This window comes from Cervus canadensis, chromosome 22 (genome assembly GCF_019320065.1).
Source record: "Cervus canadensis isolate Bull #8, Minnesota chromosome 22, ASM1932006v1, whole genome shotgun sequence".
Classification (NCBI taxonomy): Eukaryota; Metazoa; Chordata; class Mammalia; order Artiodactyla; family Cervidae; genus Cervus; species Cervus canadensis.
Window position 1 is genome coordinate 40,690,627 of NC_057407.1, and position 22,099 is coordinate 40,712,725.

The 22,099-nt window shown below is 40.8% G+C and overlaps 1 protein-coding gene across 1 annotated transcript in view; it reads left to right on the forward strand.

The window, feature by feature from the left end:
* The window catches only part of GRM7 (glutamate metabotropic receptor 7), an 872,015-nt gene that overhangs the window by 807,322 nt on the left and 42,594 nt on the right, over positions 1–22,099 (forward strand). The window contains exon 9 of the mRNA XM_043443173.1: positions 8,008–8,254. Within this exon, the coding sequence (XP_043299108.1) occupies positions 8,008–8,254 (247 nt within the window). The remainder of the gene's footprint in view (positions 1–8,007; positions 8,255–22,099) is intronic.

A 22,099-nucleotide genomic window follows, 5' to 3' on the forward strand; every position in this document is an offset into this window, starting at 1 on the left:
TGAAACCCCAAACTTCCCAAGGATGTGGTCAACTGGAACAACAGCATCTCTCTGATGACGTGACACAGGCATAGACAAAGCATCCAGCTTTTGATCAGGAGAGCAAAGAACTGAGATGTAGGTGATTTCAAGCATGACACAATCACTTATTTCATGCTCCAGAAACTGATTTGCATTCACCTGGAGTATGTGTCCTTATGTCCCTCCAAAGAAATAATGCGATTGTGTGTCGACTTAACATCGTGTCTGCCTGGAGATACTAAATGAGAAAAACAAAACAGTCAAACGAGGTCTTGTCCAATAATCATCCAGTCGCCTCTATTATTTATAATTTCATGCCATACACCTGTCCACAGAGTGTGTCCCAAAATATTTGGAATGTGTGCCTGTATTCTTTTATAGATATTACCTGTCAATTCTTTAAAATTGCCTATTTAAAAATAACAGGTTTGAATAGAACAGCATGAAAATTATCTGCCAAAGACGGGGCCATGTACTCTAATAAAGACTCTTTCATTTTTTGTGCATGCCACCAGGCAGTATATTGTCTTTTAATCTTCCAAATGCTCAGAACATCTCTATGGTAGTGGTAGAATGAGAGTTTTTATATCAGACACTCTGGTAACAAATTTCTTGGGTTTGAATTTTGACTGACTTGTCAAAGGTGAAGTAGTTTGCCCACAGTCACCAACCAACAATCCAAGGCTGAGTTTGAAATGACTTCTAACAAGAGCTTGTTTTCCCATTACACCATCCCTCCAGAAAATGCGAGTATCTCTTCCCAATAAACACAGTAGTTTTCCTCATCACTATACTGAATCCTTTTATCATCATGCATTATTTCATTACTGCGCAAAAGCCTTCAGCATGTTGACCCTCTGGACAACTGAGGAAGTCTTACTGAAAACACCTTGTCTCATTTCCAGACATGTGTCATTATTATTTCTCACAAATATGGTGACTCTAATTAGGAACCAAGGGGTCCAGGTGGCAAGGATCAAAAACACTGGTCTTAACTGCTAAGAACTTGCATTTCAATTTAGACACACGGGTGTTCCAAACATTTGTCAGATAATAATACACCCTTCATCTCTATTCCACCTACATCAGACACAGTTTTCATTTTTGTTGACTTTGGGATGTCATGAGAACTATGAAACTTCTCCCATCCTACCAAAGACTCTATGAAAGCCTCCTTGTCCCAATTTTCAGTGGTCATCTGGGAATTCACTTAATTGGTTATTTCTCATAATAGTCAATGACAGGATAGGGGTTTGAACAGACTTTCAAACAAAATAGAAGCCAACTTAATGAGATGTTTTTCCCTAAAATAGGTTGTTATTCAGTGGATTCCATAAGAAAGATGATCATTTCAAAGTGTATTAGTACTAAAATGATATGAAAGAAAACACAGAAAACAAGTCATTTTATATTATAGCTAATAAATCAATCACTGATATTGACAGCCTTGGTTGAGTGGTTTCTACATGCTAGGCACCCTCCTGTGTATTTCACAATGGCCCACCAATTCAATCCCAGCAACCTTACAAGATAGCTAGCATTATGGCCTCAACTCTAGAAATAAAGATCTAGAGACCCACACATAATAGCAGAACAACGACGACGATGATGATGGTAACTAACAGACTACAGATAATCGCTTTCCTCAGAACTATTCTCTGTGAATGCCAAGGCTATTTCTAATATCCAGTACTTGCTTCAAGTGTAGAACTTATTGTGCAACCAGAATTTAGTTAAGTGCAGGCAGTGAGTTTATTATCCAATCAGCTCTGCTATAAGGTGACATAAGCATTCTTAGAAGTCACCATGCTATGCAAAATTGTGCAATAAAAGTACTAGATTTATGGGGGAAATTGGGTTATAGGGATGCTTTAAGTACAAGGAGACTTTAGACTGAACATCAAATGCAAAAGAGGGTACCAGAGGTGAAATAGGTGAGCAAAGGACATACCCAGGGGCAAAGCAGGCAGGGCCAGGTATAAACTGTGAGAAAAAGGACTGGGGAGCAGTGTCGACACCTTACACACTTGATTCTAGACTGTGTTCCTTCTGCCACTAGAATGTGGTTCCCTGACTGCAGAAAGAATGCCCTGTCACTGGCACAGTGGTCTGTGTGGCTTCTTGGTAGTGACCTACCACTGTCCACCACTGTGGATACCTCTGTATCCATGGGTTCCACATCCATGGATTCAGCAAACTGCAGGTGAGAAATATTTGGAAAAAAGTTTTTCCAGAAAGCTCTGAAAACCAAACCTTGAATTTTCAGCATGTTGGCAACTATTTACATAGCATTTGCATGGTATTTATGACTATTTACATAGCATTTGGGCTTCCCAGGTGGCACAGTGATAAAGAATCCACCTGTCAATGTAGGAGATGCGAGAGACACAGGTTCTTTCTCTGGGTCAGGAAGATCCCCTGGAGAAGGAAATGGCAACCCACTCCAGTATTCTTGCCTGGAAAACCCCATGGACAGAGGAGCCTGGTGGGCTACAGTCTATGGGGTTGCAGAGTCAGACATGACTGAGCGGCAGGTGTGGTATGGCACATAGCATTTACATTGCATCAGGTATTATAATTAACCTAGAGATGATTTACAGCGTAGGAGGGTACACATACGTAAATACTGCATCATTTTATATAAGGGACCTGGGCATCCTCAGATTTTCGTATCCTCAGGGGGTCTTGGTATCAATCCCTCATGGATACTGAGGGTGACCAATCTCACTGAAAATGCCAGTGATAAGTGGATGATGCACCAACACTGGAAATGAAAAGTCTCTGTCACATAGCCTATCTGGAAAATACAGCTACCTGTGAATTTATAGCATGTGGTCATTAACTTGCCCTGGAATCTCTCAAAGCAGTCTTCAATTAAACTGATTCTGAAACTTTCACAGAAGAGTTGGCAACTTTCAAAGTTGTTCAGGAGAAATCTAGACTGTTTGAATTTCTTAGTATTTTAGCAGTCAATACTTACAGAAGGAGAACTCCAATAACCCTCAGTGCTACGTCTATTTATAAAGCAACAATGACATCTCATGGTGCTCTGCAGTCACATTTATGTGACAATGAACTTTTAGACCAAGATGAGAAAATGCACAGGGCAGATTTAGCTGGGCTTTGCCTAGCCCTGAATTCAGCAGAGTTGTGTCTCTAATAGTATACTTGCTGGTACATGTCAATCAGACAGGACATGAATAGGCCTGGCTTTTTAGACCCTACATTCTAGTTAATTACTAAGATGTACATTAAAAGTTTAAAATATATGACAGCGAATACTAAGGAAGACTTATCTTAAGGTCTACACACCAATATCCTGATACAAATATTAGAATATAAATATTAGCAGCTCACATTTCATGTATACGTGTTTCCCAGGCATTGTACGAAGCACTTCTCATATATTAAATGAATTAGGTCATCAGAGTCAGCATTTGAACCCTAAACTATTGTTATCTTCAGTTTGCAAATGAGGAAACTGACAGCCAGAGGTTCTGTTGATCAGACTTTCAGAAAACTACTTGGTAGAGTAATGTGCAAAATACCACCTGACTTGGAACCCTTCGCCTACATTTTCCTTAGTTCTACAAGCTGGATCACACATGGTGGTTGGGAGGAAAGCCACATTCAACCAAGGAAAAGAAACTGGATTCTGGAAATGCATTAAAGTTGATGATAAAATTCACGCTTAAGTATCTGAACACTGCAAGGCAGGGAGCATCCTTCCCATGAGCTCAGGCCATCAAGGATGGACTATGGTGAGGCGATGAGCCGCAGACAGCCAGATGGGACAAGGGCAGTCTGGGACGGGGGAGGGGAGGAGCTGACCCCAGTAACGCTCTATGTGCCAGAACCCCTATGTGCTGGTAAGAGAGACCAAAATCGACCACTAACACCTTTACATCTCTCAAGAAATGATAAGGAAGATAAAGCAAAATGGTACAAAATATCCAAAATCAAACAGGGTAATTCTACAATCTGCATTGCTCATTTGACAATAAGCATTGGATAAAACAGGAATAGCCTTGAGACTAAAAAATAAATACGCTGTAATCTGCCGCAGATTACCATGCTGAGCTCCCTGCGTCATACGGCAGCTTCCCACGAGCTACCTATTTTATACATGGAAATGTTTCTATTTCACCGCTCATCTTTCAATTCATCCCACCCTCTCCTCCCCACAAGTCTGTTCTCTCTGTGTCTCTATTCCTGCCCTGCAAATAGGCTCACCAGTACCATCTTTCTAGGTTCCATAAATACGTATTAACATATGATATTTGTTTTTCTTTTTCTGACTAACTTTACTCTGTATAAGAGACTCTAGATTCATCCACCTCACTCAAGTGGGTAGTGAGGGGTGGGAGGAGGTTCAAGAGAGAGGGGACCTATATGTACTTATGACTGATCCACATAGTTGTATGGCAGAAGCCAACACAATACATTATAAAGCAATTATCCTCTAATTAAAAATAAAATTAAATGTAATTTACTAAAAAAAAAAAAAAACTGTACTAAAAGGGCTGCTAGGGTGAAAACTCAAGAGTCAAAAAGTGAGCATCCCACCGAAGGCCAAGAAGAGAGCAACTGAGTTCTCTTCCTGGGGCTGAGCTGGGTTGTATCCCCACGAACAAGTACCTCTGGGTTCTCTGCAGACTGGGGTCTTCCTGTCTTTCTAGCTATGTAACTTATTTAAAAATCCTTTCATAGTACTACATGCTAGGTCCTATCCTACTTTACAAATCTCATTTAATCACCACAACAACATCATGAGGTGGTGGTGGGGGCTCGTGTTATCATCCCCATTTATAGATGTGGAAGCTAAGTCAGACAGAGGTGAAGTAATCTGTCCCAGGTCACAAAGCAAGTAAATGGGAATTGAACTCAGATTAGCTCTGGAGTCTTCATTCCTAACCACCCTGCAACATAAAGGATTTAGAAATTTGGTCAATGATGTTCCTGTTGGTTTTCACAGATTCCTGAAATGTCACCCGAAATTACAAAAATGTCAAAACAAGTATCAAAGTCTTGATAGATTCTAGCTTGAAAACAAAATTACAGACTCCATAAAATAAGCAACATTGCTACTAGAGTCCTAAATGACTAAGTAGTCTTTCTTGAGAAAAAGCATGCATGTATACACATACCTGCACAAATATTTACATAAGTATATAAGTATACAACTTATGTATATAAATCATAAACTCAACAAACTACAGATGGTTTCTTCAACTGCAGAATTTGCTTTTGAGTGGAGAAATAGAAGAATAGCTTAAGATCCCATGGGTCAGTTTATCTCCCTCTCTTTCTTGGACTGGCTCGTTCATAGTTTGTAAAGCCCTCATTCGTAGGATGACGGCAGTGGCCATGGAGGACAAAGTAGCAATGCCTAAGTTCATAGCCCTCTGTTTCAGGGTAGGACTTTCTTGGACAGGGTGGGCAGCAGGGTAGAATGGACATGAAAGTCTAAAGGTATTCTAGTAGGAAAAGATGAGCTTTAAAAATATGGTCTAGTTCACAACCAAAAGGGTCATTAATTCAATATTGTTTTGTCTTTATATTTTACATTTGTCATGTATTATACACTGAGCGGCTGCCAGCTCCTATAAGGCATTCAGAAACATGCACATTCAAATTAATGTTTGCTGGAAAACAGTATTCCTTCCAGATGAAAAGCAACGTCTCTTTTAATTTCTTCTCCAGAGACCCAGATTGAAGAACTAAGATCAGAAATGGCCAGGCAGCTAATAGATCTGATGGTAATTCCTGTATATTTAGAGAAAGGCTGTAGGACCACTGAGTCATCAGGAGGAAAAATTTGCCCCTTATACAAACACATGAGCTCATCCACTGTGTGCTTCTTAAGCGCCTCCTCTTCGTCAGCACTGCAGACACGATGATACCACTGCACAACATCACTGCCTGCACTGAACTTGTGGCTCAGGCCAGGAGACGGGCAGTCAGACGATCAGGTTAGTGGGTAGAGAGTTACAGACAGACAGCAATGACCTAAAAACAACAGTGTTTTGAGGGCCTATATGTAGAAGAGGGCAGCAGAGGACAAGACAGTTAGATAGCATCACCAACTCAATGGACATGAACTTGAGTAAACCCCAAGAGACAGTGAAGGACAGGGAAGCCTGGCTTGCTGCAGTCCATGAGGTCACAAAGAGTTGGAAGTGACATAGTGACTGAACAATAAATGTTGGTAAAGAAGCTGGCTGAGAGTTAAGGTCGTGGGGGAGGCAGGCTGGAATGGATGTTCTAAAATGTAGAGGAACATTCCACACAAAAGGAAACACTAATAAAAAAAAAGTCACACACATGCATGTAGAAAAGTCTGTGGTTGAATAAGCATAGCATCTTCAAGAACTGAAGGAGGCCCATGTGGAGGAAATCCTAGAGAGAGAGGTAGGAAGGAGGAGAGGAGAGTGGTGGATAATTAGTCTGAGAAACCAGGCAAGGGAAAAGACCACGCAGGCCCTTGTAAAACCCATTAAAGATGGGGATTTTATCCTCAGACACATAGGAAGACACCGTTGTGGAATACCATGATCAAATGCCTTGTGAAGAGGCTAGGTTTTCCACTGATGTAGAAGGCTGTGGGAACTGGTCACTTGAACTTTTCAAATGTACTTGAAATGTACTTATTTATTTATCTACCTATTTTTTACCTCTTTATTTATTCATTTATTTTCAGCTTTACTGAGGTTATCACTGGTTAATACAAATTGCATATATTTAGGTTATATAACATTTTTTAAGAGGTACGGTGCGATGATGTAATATACATATTTAGATATTGTGACCTGATTTCCACAATCAAGTTAAGGAACACACCCATCACCTCACAGTGAGCCTAGGCTTTAGAAGTCATGAAAATCACAGACATATCTAAGTGAATGGTGGGCTATGAATCATGACAAGGCACTTCATAAATGCAAATGGACCAAGTCAAGCTGTCTGTAGCTTTCTTCTTACTGATCTTACCGTTCCCCACCCACTTCAACCTCATCTTTTCCACTTTAGGCAAGACAGTGATTCAACACAGTGAAGAATGAGTGAATGGGTGGCTCTACTGATTTCTCAAGAGGCAAAAGGATATAAGCACAGCTCCGGGTACCATCTGAACTACACATAACACATGTCAGGGCGAGGTTTTGTAGCCCCTTAGCAACTTCCCTAGGGGCTCAGACGGTAAAGCATCTGTCTAGAATGTGGGAGACCTCGGTTCGATCACTGGGTCAGGAAGATTCCCTGGAGAAGGAAATGGCAACCTACTCCAGTACTCTTGCCTAGAAAATCCGGACGGACAAGCTTGGTGCAGGCTACTGTCCATGGGGTCGCAAAGAGTCAGACACGACTGAGTGACTTCCCTTCACTTCACAGCAACTGTATAAGCCAACATCACTAGGTCTTGATCCCTTGCCCATTAATGCTTTGTAAAGCAGAATGAAGCAAGAAGGGCTTACTTTCCAAGGAAACTCAGCTCACTACTCTGTAGGCATGATGAAGGTGAACCCTTTCCAAAAAGAAAAAAAAAAAAATACAGAAAGATACATATATTGACATCATGACTTTTTCAAATAAGGTCCCTGGGTATCTGTGCATGTAATGTTAATTGTTTTGTGAATGTATGGGGAGTAGGAAAAAACTACCCCTTACTTGAGATTGCAGATATGACCTTCATGGTTTTATATCCAGTTGCCATTCTGAATAAAGGTACTTCAGATCTGATGCAAGGTTGACGCTGAACCTCTACGAAGCAGACTTTTCCAGGATAGACCTGCACTCGGAGCTACCTTATGACTTTAAATCAATGATATTTATGTATAAACTCTCCAAGAAATGTGCAGAGCCACTCTGTCTCCCCAGGGTTTGTGCTTTCTCTGCCTGTCAGAGTCGTGCTTGGCATCATGCTGGGCGTCCGGCCTCCCTCTGCAGCCACTTTATTTGTAAGAGTGTCTTGTGTGTTCTGTCTCCTAGCTCTACATACAAACCACCACGCTTACAATCTCCATGAACCTAAGTGCATCAGTGGCGCTGGGGATGCTATACATGCCGAAAGTGTACATCATCATTTTCCACCCTGAGCTCAATGTCCAGAAACGGAAGCGAAGTTTCAAGGCAGTGGTCACGGCAGCCACCATGTCATCGCGGCTGTCGCACAAGCCCAGTGACAGACCCAACGGTGAGGCCAAGACAGAGCTTTGTGAAAACGTAGACCCAAACAGTAAGTACCTCTCCCTTCCTTCCGTCTCCCCGTCCTGCATCAGGCAGCTCTGGCAGATGTGGTGTATGCTTGCCTTTCTTTGGAGAAAGGCTGTGCGCGCTCTTGTCTTCTGGGCTGGGTCGCCTTGGCGAATGCTGCCGTTTGCTCCTAAGAGTGTGCTCACCACTTTCTTTTTGCTCCCTGTTGGGAAGCAGCTTTCAGAAGCTCTGCTTAAGATGTGTGAAATCTCCCCCATCCCTGGCTTCTTATCCTTTGGTCCCAAGCCCTTCAATTGACATCAACACAGCTATGGAGTCACCTTCCTTGTTCCCTTCCTCTTAGGGGATCAACTTCCTGCTGGGGAACCTCAGACACCCCATTGAACTGTAGCAATAGGGATGAAGTTGAAAGATTTAAGAACTTTGGAAGCATAACTTCTTTCCACTGGAACATGAATGTGGAGAAATTTACGATTCTTTACTAAGGAAGCCTTCTAGAAACAAAAATCACATCAGATATTTGAATAGAACAGGGAAACTTCCATCCAAGTATATAGGCCCAGACACCACCATGCTAATGGCCTCCCCATTTGGGAAAGCATCTACCAGATCACTGCAGAGGAGTTTTAGCCCATGAAAAATAAAGTATTAGAGGTGAGATTAAGGATGACATGCCAGATTTTATATCTTTGTGGCCTGTCTGCAAACCCTGCACGGCCTTTAGCCATCCCTGCAAATGACCGCAAAGAAGATGGACATGCAGACACTAGTTTGTTTAAAAAAAGAAAAGAAAAAGAAAGACAATTTTAGCCGGATTTAGATGCTTAAAATTCCCAGTTGCAAACTTTACTAGTACTATGGTGGTAAGAGTGAATTGCAGATTAAACATACCACTTCCAGGATCTGTTTTCCAAGACAACACTTCATAGGGCTGCAAAGAGCCGGACATAATTGAACCAACTCAGTGTGTATAGAATGAAGCAGATTGGTGTGTTCATGATATTTCCTGTTTTAACTATAGGAGGGATTCGGGCCGGCCATTAAGCCATTCAAGACACACTGTCCAGTTATGACCTGATTTTGTTGTACCCAAAGATTTACTGCCAAGCAGAAAGCAATTCCACTGTTCTGAATACTCTGAGGTACTCCTTGACACTCTACAACTGAGATCTTAAGAAACCAGCAAACAACTGAATTTGGCCCTGATAGCTTTTGACAACAGCTGTACAAAGATCCATGATCTCAGTCCAATCCATTTCTCAATAGTTAGCTGAATAAATACAGTGAATGCTTGAGAGTCTGTAGACAAGGAAACAAAGGCCCATTACCAACGTCATGGGCTTCATCTTCATGTTTCAATAGAAGAGATTTGGGGACAGGCAAGAGGAGGGAGAAACCACAGAGGTACAGGCTCTGTTCTTATGTGTGCAGAACAAATGGTCAGTTCCAGGAAGGGGAACAGAGAGAGAATCACTGTGACAATCACTGCGGTATAGGAAAAGACTTCGGGTTGAGACAGACCTCAGTTCAAAGCTAAGCCACTCCACTCACGAGCTGTGTGGCTTTGACAATCACTGAGCTTTCCTCAAGCTCAGCATTCTCATGTATTAAATGGAGATAATGATATCTATATCATAAGCACATCATCATGTCTCGGGCATCTAGAGACATATGTGTCAATTACATGTTAATTTTCTTCCACTTCTGAACAGGTAAAAAGGTTAAAGGCACACCAAACACCACAAGGTAGATGCAACTGGCCAATAAAAATACTTCCGTGAACATATTTATGCATATTTATATGTATTCTGTATTGTTAAATATACTACATGGTTATACTTCTATAGCATTTGATTCTAGGACCCCTTGCAAGATTTGCATTATACAAAACCCTTACCCTGAAGATGTTCCAATAGCAGTTTTACATTTATAGTTGTGCAGACACACAAATTTAACAACATATGCCCAATACTGATAAAAAGAAAACATGATCAAAAGTCTATATGTATTGAACATTAATGATCAAATTAGAAATTTTGAATTGGGATAATTAATCTAATACTGCACTACTTAAAAATAACTAGCTTTCAAACAACATTTCTACTGTTTCTAACCTTTAATGATGAGGATCTACCCTTGTTGAGGATGTGTGGGGTATGCTACTGGCTGTTAAAATGTTCATTTTAACATGACCCTGATAATAACAAAAACACATCTGCTATCCTTTGAGATAGGCATTAAATAGAATGCTCTGCATGGGAGATCTCTCTTACTCTTCCCGATGACTCTGTAGGCCAGTGACCATTGTTGTCCTTTTACTGAAAAACCCTAGGCTCAGGAAGGTCAGAGATTATCACAAAGTCCTACACTACATAGCAGGGGAGCTTGGTCTGAAACCCAGGTCTGATCCCCAAACCCATGCTTGCTGCTCTCTGCTGCTCTTTCCCACAACATGAGTGATATGTCATAATCCTAATGCAGAAATTACTCTTTGGGCTTCTCTGTTTGGTAATCCAGCTTGCATATACAGAATATAATGATGTCTGGTGGCCGACTCTTTGGTGAAATGTGCTGTGAAACGCATCGCTGTTTGCTATGTTGTCTGCAAAGACAGGAGCTCAAAGAAGGCTGCCTGGGTAGAGGCCTCATCTGACAACTCAAAAACCCAAGTATCTTAATTACCTGTGTCAGTCACGACAGTCATTTTATTTGGGATTCATCTGATGCCTTTTCCTTGAAAAAGTTCGGTTGGATTTTGTCATTGTTGATATTTTGGTGTCTACACAGAATAAAGATAAATAGTTCAAGGATGGGGGAAAAAAAGATGAAATCCAAAAGAGCCTTTGTCTCATAGTAAATCCAAAAGATGTTTTTAAAATTATTTTAGTTATTTTGGTTTTGTGTAGACACTCCCTGAAAGTAACCATCAATAATGTGCCCAGATATTTGCTGAATTATAGGAGGAGATTCATGTACCTCCAAACATTGGGGTTTCTGATGACCCAGCTCTCAAAGGTCCTTAAGAAAAGTCAGAAGACCTTTTCTGCGCAAAATCTGTCCAGTAGAGTTTTCTGCAATGATGGAAATGTGCTGTCCACTATAGAAACCACTGGTCACATGTGGTGATTAGAACTTAAAATATGGCTACTTAACTGATGAAATACACTTGAAATTTTTACTTCATTTTAAATAAATTTAAATAGCCATCCATGACTCTGAGGACTCCATCGGAGAGCAGAGCCAGAGATCATAAAAGCAAGGATTTCACTCTGGGACACTCGGTTTGAGCCCATACTGGAAATACCTCCCAAGGTTTTAGCAATGATGCTGAACTGGGACAAAGTCAACTTAACAGAATGAAATATGTGAGGTAAGACAAAAATGCAAACCTATAGTTATTTTAAATGACCCCTAAGGAGCCACTAAGATGGGAATGGTACATCATAGATCACCATTATATCCGGAAAACCAGTCCCTAGTAATAGAAAAATGAGTATATATAGAGAAAGAACAGTAGTGAAAATTCAATTGATGAAAATAGACAAGGCTGTTTTGATGAGAGAGAATATTATTATTCTATTCTACTTAATACTGAATGTAGCTCCAAGTAATGTCAAACTCCTGAACTTTGGTAACAGAGACAAATAAATTATTGGCTGAAATAAAACTTTCTGGTTAAAAAGAAACAAATAAAAGCACAGACCATGGGCCTGAGGAAGGACTCTCTCTCCAAAGGGAGAGTTCTGCCTACTATTCTCTGAGGGAGTGTGTCTGGGAGGATGTTGAATTTATAATGAGCGACCTTCTTGTTTCCCTAAACACTTAGTCTCAGTGTATTTCAATCTTCAGTGTTTTCATTTTTAATCATTGCAGTTTGTCATCTGGTGCATGCTCACTTCTATTCATCCAACTCCATACAGCAAGTATACATTCATATAAAAACAAATGTGTTGGCGTAATATGGGCAGAAATTAAAGCTGCCCCTACACTGCTTGATTTTTCCCCAAGAAGTTTGGTTTTCCTTTTAGGTTGCCTCTTCAGTTCAAACTTCATTGCTTGAAAGAAAAAGTTCTTTCTGCATGGATTCAACAAAATGTAAATCTTCTCAAAAACCGTCATGCATTTCTGTACTGCTGCCATATTGAATATCCAGAATTGGGTCGATGCTGGTTGGTTTCTGAGCTCAGATGAAAAACAGCAGGGGGTGTAAGGGTGTAGCTCCGCCACTTACTGTATTTTTATTTATACAAGCCATATTTCTGCTGCTAGAGGACCACAAGTGCCTGACCTAATGTGGGGAGCTTTAGATCTGGCCACCACGGAGCCTTCTCCACATTCCTTCTCTAAGAAGAAGGGCATCTCAACCTCTGGTTCTCGCACCTGTGTCCTGAATTAGGCTCATTTCTCCCAACTTTCTGTTGTTGATTTGGCAGGTGTATGTTCATGGCAAACTTGAAGATGCCAGATCAACTGGAGGACTTGGTTCTTGGCTTATCTATGGCCACCAAGACCTTTTTCCAGTTGGATGAATAGTATTAACTGAGGCAGCATGGCTTTATTGAGATGGTGGGTAGGAACTGCTTCCTTCCTCGCCTGGAGTGGTCAGAACCAGAAGATGCTCTGTGAATTATCCTCTGATCAGATGCTTTCCTTGTAAAGGATGGCAGTACACAGAATGAACAGCCCTAGGCTACCTGGTTCTAAACAACCATCCATTTTCTGAGCCAGTGCCCCAGCTAGTGCAGAGGAACTGCTCAAGTACCCGGAATGGTTACAAATAGTTTACTCTGTGGCTTCCTAGCGATTAGAGATGGCAGGAATGTGGACAGCTGGGGCACCCCACCTTTTTGGATATGGGGCAATATGACCGATAAAATGACTTGGAGAGAGAAGCTGGACACACACCGTGCAAAGGACTAGTTTAAGACAAGGAGCATATTGTGATGAAGCACATTTTAGAAGAATGGCCATTTACCACTAAAACAGAAAGTCAACAATAAGATTTTAAATATAAGTTTGTATTCTGGTCCTTTGTTGAAAATTACTATTTGCATATACTTAAGGAAAACATATAAATAAAAACTTGTGCTGCTCAATAAATCCCTCAACTGCTAGAAAATGGATGAGGGCACCACAATCTACCCAAGTAACAATGCTGAGAAAATTCTGGAACATGCTCCTGTGCTGTGTCAATTGGTGATGGCTTTTGTTTCGTTTTGCTTGTTCATTTGTTTGGATCCCTGACATTCTCCACATTATGTTACTTGTTTCATTCTTCTGGACTAATCATGCAGGTCAGCATGAAAGGTCTAGGCTGAGGAAAAAATAGGATATCAACAGGAAGAAAGAAAAAAAAAACAAACCTTCTGAGCAGGTAGATACATTATTTTGGAGCTGGTTCCCTCACCTGCTTCAGTTCAAGTAAAGCCCAAATGCAAGGCACCCATACTCCCATGTTCAGAGGTACCTGAATTGTGGTCAACTGGTCTACCAAAAGCTACTGACCCCACTGACAGAGTGGGCTTAATGTCTGTGGTCTCTATCGCAGCCTCTTCTCCAAAAGGAAAGAAAAAAGAATAAAAAGGAATATTGTGTGCACATTTATTTTATACATACCTATATATTTACTTTTCCTGTAGACTGTATACCACCAGTAAGAAAGAGTGTACAAAAGTCTGTTACTTGGTACACTATACCACCAACAGTATAGCTTTTGCCTGCTTTCCAAAAGGTAAGAAATGATCTACTTTTTGTTTATTTGTGTGTTCTTGTCTCCACTGAGAATTAGAAATGTTTCCATGAAAACTGTGCATGATTACCTCAAAATCTATGTATACGAAGAAATGCATTTTCAAAGACGATGTTTGCTAAGTTTAGTGTAGATGGCTGCTCTGGGTCACGTGCCTGGTTTATTTTCTGGAGAACAGGTGATTGGGTGTGTGCATATATGTCTTTCCTGAACCAGATCCAGTAATGGCAGAATTGGTGCTGGTCAAGCTACTTTAAAAGTCTCAATGGTGAGAGCTTATTTTTATATGTATTTGTTCATACTCTGGTTTGAGAAGGCAATATGGAAAACTTGGGTGAGAAGGAGGGTGTTTTTACAAGCTTAGCAAAAATATTTGTCCTGGTTTACTTTTTTATTAAATATATACTGAGAAACATCAATGAATGACACTACTGTCTCAAACCCAAAATGGTCATGGTTCCTTTTTTGAAGCAAAGAAATAGAAAAGCTTTGCTGGCTGGGCTTAATGATGTATTAAAGAGGATATGGGACTCATAATTCTGCCTAAGAGAAACAAGGAACCACCTTCACTTATCTGAGAAAGCAGGTAGAGGTTCAGTGAAAGACCTAAAGAGTCTAAAGATAAATTTCAACATTAGTCAAACCCAAGAAATACCATTAAATACCTCAGGTAATCAAACTTATACCTTAGAACAGATGGTCAATTGTGTTATGTGTGAACAGGCATGGGAATGGTCTGCTCTGAGAGTTGTTACAGACTCACCATTGATGATTATGTTGGGTTGGGCAAAAAGTTCATTCTGGCTTATCTATAACATCTTATGAAAAAAAAAACTAGAACAAACTTCCTGCCCAAACCAGTATACACTTTGAGCCCTTACTAAAGGATATATGCTATGAAATAATAATAGTAGTAATAGTAGTACCTCCCTGTTTCAGCCTAAGCAATATGATAGAATAATGAAAAGTAACACTTGCTTTGGCACGCAACCTTGTCCAACTGGTCAGGGCAATTCATACTGAAGGAAAACAAACAATAGAAAACATTAGAGTCATTAAATTCATGGGGTGGCTTTGAATAAAAGGCCCCCTTTTGTTTTCCTCTAAACCTCCTACTATACTTATAAAATCAACAGAAGGACTTCTCTCTAGAGATCTCAAGTAAGAGAGCAGACACGGGAGTGGGAAATATTGCATCATAATGTGGGCTAGTCTTCCTCTTTCCTAACGTGGACCATTTTGTCAGATCATTGCTATGCTTCTTTCCATCTTTGTTTTTATAATGGTATTCTGAGTACAAATAATATTTTTTTCCTTTTAATCCATTTAGAACTGTAAGACAGGACAAGAATACTTTCAAACTGTAATTACATTTCCTGTTGATTTAGATGGATGCCGGCAACTCTGTCTTTAATTTCAGATGTATTGTTCACATAGCTATTCCCTTTTCCCATATCGACACAGTCTGTCCTAGTTTTTAAATAGGGCATTCTTTTGTCCCAGTGAATTTATAACTGTATTCCAGTGAGATTTCAAGTTTTGCAGTACAAGTGCTTGTCAAAACACTGCAGCTCATCACTTTAATAGTCCTTTTACATGAAACTGCCTGAGCATAAATGAGAAGGAAGTTTCCCTGGGTAAAAATGATAGATTGAATCCAAATCCATTAAAAATTCTCCCTACCTCCATTCTCAGCTGATGCCTTTTGGTTTAAAGGGTGCAAGATGAAAATGTTTGAAGTCAACCTCCCGGTTAAAAAGTACTTTTAGGATCTGCTGCTTAGAAATAAACTTTTTCTCTAGGATTTTCTTGTTTCAAAGAGTTTGATTAGGTGCTCACCTTTTCTGCCAATTTAAAAATGTATAAACCTTAATTAGGATGAATTGGTTAACAGTGCTTTTCAGGTCTACTGTATCCTTCTACTTTTCTGTCTATTCATTCTATTAATTTTTGAGAGCTTGATACTAAAACCAAAAATATTCATCTACTTAAAAATAACTGTAATACATAGTAGAACTATATGTAACTTTGTTCTGTATTTTCCAAATCTTCTGTAAATGTTTTATCATAGTTTCATAATTTAAAAAATAAAAAAGAAAGAAGATTCAAAGATTGTAGAAGTGGCTTCCTAAATTAATGATAAACATCTTACACAGTTACTTAAAAATAATTGAGAACGGAAGTTTGTCTAAGTCACAGGTATTCAAAGAGGGGAATGTATGACCACGTTCAAGTTCCAGTGAGACTGGACAGCTTGGGCAAACAGTGAAAGAAGGCATGTCATGTTGTTCATTCAAATCCATCTCTATGTGCCTGTTTTCAGGGCCACAAAACAGTAAAGAAAAACCTATCAATTCTAGAGTGAAATTCTGTAAAACTTCAATTTAGGCCACCATGCCTCACCAAAAGCACATGATATTGAGCAAATCAAACATCTGCTTTTGGGGATTTAGAGGAAGCAGGTTCAAATTCGGACAGAACTGAATAACCTGATTTGAAAACACTTTCCCTGTAACACACTCTCCTTTGACAGATAGAGTTTAGATCAGTTATCGCCTGACTCAGCACTATCTGCATCTCTTGTCTGAATGGTGTTAAATTTTGAAATTCTGCAGTGTTACCAATCTAGTGGTATTTATTTTAACTTCAATGAAGCAAAAAACAAAAACTGATCACACAGAAATAAAAGTCCTCCATTAATCTGGCATCATCACCAGATCAGGAAACGGGTTGTCATGTTAGGAGGTACATTTTCATACCACAGGATGGTTTTTCTGATTGGAAAACTTTGAGTTGAATTCAGCCTTGCAAATATGGACAGTCCCAAGTCTGATCTTACAGTCTCCTTAATAGTACTGAACTCTGTTTTGTCCAGGTATATTGTTCTGAGTAAGTACATTGGTTATAATATTATGGACAGTTCACTAATGTATTATATGGTGGTGTACATTATTTATGTTTTTTTTATAATTTCTTGTTCATCATTTCTGCAATGGGGTTGTTTCACATTTTTTAAGTTTTTCAGAAGTGTGCAATCTCAGTTTTTGTAATGTGTTGACTCCCCCTTCCTCTTTGGCATTAAAGGCAGTAACCCTGAGTTACCTGAAGACTCCTTCAACTAAAATTCCATTTAAGAACACTTTATAAGTACAGCTTAGCAAGGAATATATGTTTCCCGGCCTTTGACATAGAACCACCTTAGAAATAAATGCAGCTATAAATCTTGCCAGCATATTTCTTTCTGCCTAAGTGCTCTGTGAAGTACCCCCATTTATCTCACCAGGGTTTGATCTTGGCACCCTCAAAAACCAATTATCTGCCCTCCTCATTCTGTAACTTTGGTTGGACTTAAAGAATGGGATGAAAGTCCACATGGCTAGGATGTCTACTAGTTCATGGCATCAAAGGAACACATACATCATTCCCCGGAGTCCTATGTCAACTTTGACATTGAAACCTGCCACCACATCGTCTGGCCAGGGTCTGTGAAACAGAAGAGTGTTTTTAAGTTGGGTCAGTCGGAAAAGTGTTTGTCAAGCACCGCTCCCCTGAGTCAGCCCTAAACTGACTAGGAATGGGGAAGAGAAGCCGACAGTACCCTCAGGGACCTCAGATCTAACAGAGGACTTGCAGGTAAGCAATTTCAATTCAGGGTGACAGGGGGCTCTTAGGAGAAGTAGCAGGAGGGAGTGTGGAGAGCATCACCCAGGGGGGTTTGTTCGAGCTGTTCTTAAAAGATGAAGGCCTCTAGGCAGCCATAAAAAAAAAAAACGGCTGGAGGCAGGAAACAAGGAAGCACAAAGAAGCCGAGATACAAAGAACGTGCTGGGTCATGGGATGGGATCGCAGTTCTGTGAGACTGCGATATTACTGTGTACTGAGGCAGAGGGTTTTGAGGATGACAGAGGCTGTGTAGAGAGGGACTGAAACTTGTGTATCGCTGTACTGTGAATACAGTGCCTGCAAACACCGAGGCCTCAGAAAACGTCTGTGGCATGAATGGAGTGTAATGTATCACATACCAAAGGCTCCCAGCCTCACCCAGGTTGCTATAGGCAACAGTAAATACCTACCAAGTGGGGCTTCCCTTGTAGCTCAGCTGATAAAGAATCTACCTGCAATGCAGGAGACCCCGGTTCAATTCCTGAGTTGGGAAGATCCCCTGGAGAAGGGGTAGGTTATCCGCTCCGGTATTCTTGGACTTCCCTGGTGGCTCAGACGGTAAAGAATCTGCCTGCAATGCAGAAGACTTGGGTTCGATCTCTGGGCTGGGAAGATCCCCTGGAGGAGGGCATGGCAACCCTTATTCTTTCCTAGAGAATCCCCATGGACAGAGGAGCCTGGCAGGCTACAGTCCATAGGGTTGCAAAGAGTCAGGCCTGACTGAGGAGTTATTAATAATAAGAAAGCGCCGAGTCTACAGCTTCAGCAAGCAGAGGTGTAGTCTTCCAGATAAAATTTCTAAAGTCACTAAGGCAGTATTTGACCCTGTTGTCACAGGTCTCAAAACAGTGTTTTTATTGACAACCCTTAAAACTGATGGTCAGCGCTATACCCGCAGTGGCATAAATACTGTTCCTATTGATGAGCTACCCTGTGGATGAAACCAGCCAAGTTTTATGCCCATTTGTTTCCTTGTATGGACTGCAGAGACCAGTTTTCATTCAAAGGGAACATCAACTTCAAAGTTATCTTTGGAAATGAATTCTAAGTGCTTGAGTTAAATGGTAATAGCTTCTAATTTGGTAAAAACAGAAACATGATCAATGTAATATTTTTTTTCTAAATATTCAGTGCATTTTCTCAGAGACTGGCATTCAGAACAGAGTTTGTGTTTCAGACCCCCAGTTTAATTTGCATTTGAAAAGAAAACAGCATGTCCTAAACCAAGGTCAGTTAATCTCTACAATCTTTCTTCCTTCCAATTACTGTGAATGAGCATCTTCTCAGGACGCAAGCGATGGTGACTCTGGTTTCTGCTACTAAAGACATGTCTCAGCTCCGCAGATTTTTTTTTTTTTTTTTTGGCTGTACAATGGAATTCGGATACATTTTAAATTAACTTTCTCTAGGAATCAAAGGTAATCATTATTTCTCTTTATGATCCACATGAATATTCTCATTGTCTTTTTTTTTCTTTTCAAATATAAGATTATTTTTCAGTCCCTTTTATGTCTCTGTCCTCTTTCAGAGTAACCTCTGGAGACCCCAGCTTGCTCAAAGAGGATTGAGAAGATCATTCCAAAGCCTCTTCTTGTTGAGCTGATCCAAGCGTTTAGAGGACCTAACAGGAGTCAGCCATCCCATTCTCTGTAAGTTGTGGTCCTAATATCACTTATGACCTTGTGTGTGCTGTTTCCTTTCTCCGGCTAAGAATAAGGAAAGCTGCTCCAGGGTCCTAACCATGGCCCTGATACTCTGAGTGGCATAAGCTTCATCACCTCTGTGACCTTGAATAAGTCATATCCTGTATCACCTCCAGCCTCCTCTTCTGTGAAACAGGAGGAAGCCTTCCTTGCTGAGACACTGTGGAGATGGCATGAAACCATGTACAGGAAAACCTTCCTTTATGAAGGGCTGTGCATGTATAAGGCGGCATTGTTGGTCTGTGATCATCTCTCTGTGTCACCGTAATTGGCTTTTCTTTCCCCTCTTCCCTCATGGTTACATTTTTTTTTTTTTTTTGGTCTACTGTGAACCATCGGGGTTGGAAGGAATGACATCTCGATTGCTATGAAGTCAGGAACCTTTTCTCTAAATACCATAAGCTCTGTTTTTGAGATGGGTCACAGTGGTCTCTGATGGGTTATTAATAGTCTTTGGGCTAGGTGAAATTGACAGAGAAGGCGATCAGTCACTCAGCAAGACTGCTGTGGGACAGCTAGGCTCATACCACCTGATATAAGAACCACTCCATGTGATTAACTCTGACAGGTCACTTCAGGCCGACTGGCAAGCTGAAGTGCATTTTAAGTACAAATAATACTTCTGGGTATGTCTTGAGTGATAGAATAATGGCTGAGTGGAACAGAATCACTCAGTCTTCTCTTGTGAAACACATCTGGTTTCCTTTATAGGCCGAGATATTACAACAACATCAATTAACAAGATCTGTAGGATCTCCATTGATACTCTGGTATTTATCAAGCTTACATCAAATACAAAACTGACCCAAAGGGCCAGGCTCATTCATCTCATTATCAAAGGGCCTAGAATTGTGCTTCAAAGCAATAACAATAATATCCATTCTGATGGTTGTTATAACTGCACCATATTACGCCTATGGACTTACAAAGTGCTCAGCATCCAGTAAAACAGGTCGTACTGTCCCCATTTAACATGGGGAGCCTCAAATGAGGAAACTGAGGCTCAGAACCATAAAGCAATTTCAGGTGACTCACACACCAATGAATATGTGCCTGAACTTGGCTTTCCTGGCCAGAGTTCTTTCTCATAAACTTTTCTAAAATTGAATGGAGTAGGACAAAATTTTTCAGTCTACCATAATCTGTCAAATGAGCATTTATTGTTCTCATTAGTTGATTCTAGAGGTCTTCAACTTCCTGAAGATGAGAGAGGCCCTTCAGGGCAGAAATTGTAATCTGTTTCCAGGGCCATTTTAGAAAAAGCTGTGTTTTGTTTTGGTTTGTATTTTTTACTTAATGGTACTTTGAATGATATGGCTTCTTGATGTCATGTCTCCTACTATTGAATTCTTCTGGTGGTCTGAAAAAAATTTAAGACTATTGTTTCTGCCTTAAAGAACATGGCCTTCTGGAGTTAGAAATGTTTAACTCTTAAGAATGCATCAAACTCCACAGAATAACATACTTGGGCAGGGTGCAGCCTGTTCAGAGTAAAAATCACAGGTCATCGTATTTTGATGACTATAAGCAGACTCTACCTCCGCATCAGGTGATCGAGTTTGGCATGGGAACCTAAGTGAAGGAAATTAAACTCGGAAAAGGATTTGCTAGCATTAAAAAAATGGCACTTTCCTGGCTCACAAAGGTGTAGAGCTAATTTCCTCCCCAGCTTCATCACCTGCTCCTTCTCTCTTCTGCTTCTGCCACTGCAAAGCTCGACAAAGAAGCGGGCCACTAGGGTCATTACTGTCCGTGTTAGCTGAAAATCTGATTAAGCTGGCTTCCTAGGGTTAGATTTTCATGCCCAGAGCTTAATTCTTCTTTCCCTTGATTCTGTCATGTTTGCAAACTTCATTTGCATTTTAATTTCTCATGGTTTGCCAAAGTCCAGACTGAGACTTGAGCTGTTGTTTCTGTTCAGGTGAAAAGTCCGACCACAGTGGAGCATCTGCAATGGCATTCAGTCAGGCAACTGGCCAAGGCAAGTATTTGCTGCCTACTTCTGAGGGTCCCGAGGGAGCTTCGCCACCCAGCCCGCCAATGCATTTAATGAGTGGAGGAGACTCTGTCCAGTTTCCAGAACCATCTTGGTCCTGGGTGGTCCTCACTACATACTAACCAGTCCTCTCAATATTCCCAAATAAGGGGAAAATATCATAAATGGGAGTTGAGATCTTGGCCTACTAGGATCATATCATGGGGCTTTATTTAGGCAAGACATCAGTGCCATCAAGTGGGAGAGATCCCTGCCATGAGTTACTGTGATCTATTACTGAGGAAGCCAGCCTCCTCCTGGAGGAGGCCAGAACAGCCTCCTAGAACAGAAGCAGGGATGGTAGTATCAGTGGGGCATTGTCCCGACTCCCATAGGAGGCAAGATAAATGACAAAAGGGAGGCAGCATGTGAGGTGCTGTTGTTTATTCCAAGCAGGCAAAGATGATCTTCGGAAAAGATTATCTCTGTCTCCATTTTTGTCATCGGTAACATACACCTTCATACGACAGTCGTTCTTGTTTAGTGGCTCAGTCATGTCCAACTCTTTTCGACCCCATGGACTGTAGCCCGCCAGGCTCCTATGTCCATGGGATTAACCAGGCAAGAATACTGGAGTGGGTTGCCATCTCCTTCTCCAGGGGCTCTTCTCAACCTGGGGATCAAACCCGCCGTCTCCAGCATTGGCAGACGCATTCTTTACCACTGAACCACCAGGGAAGTCCTCATATGACAGTAAAGTTGGCTATGGTGCCAACT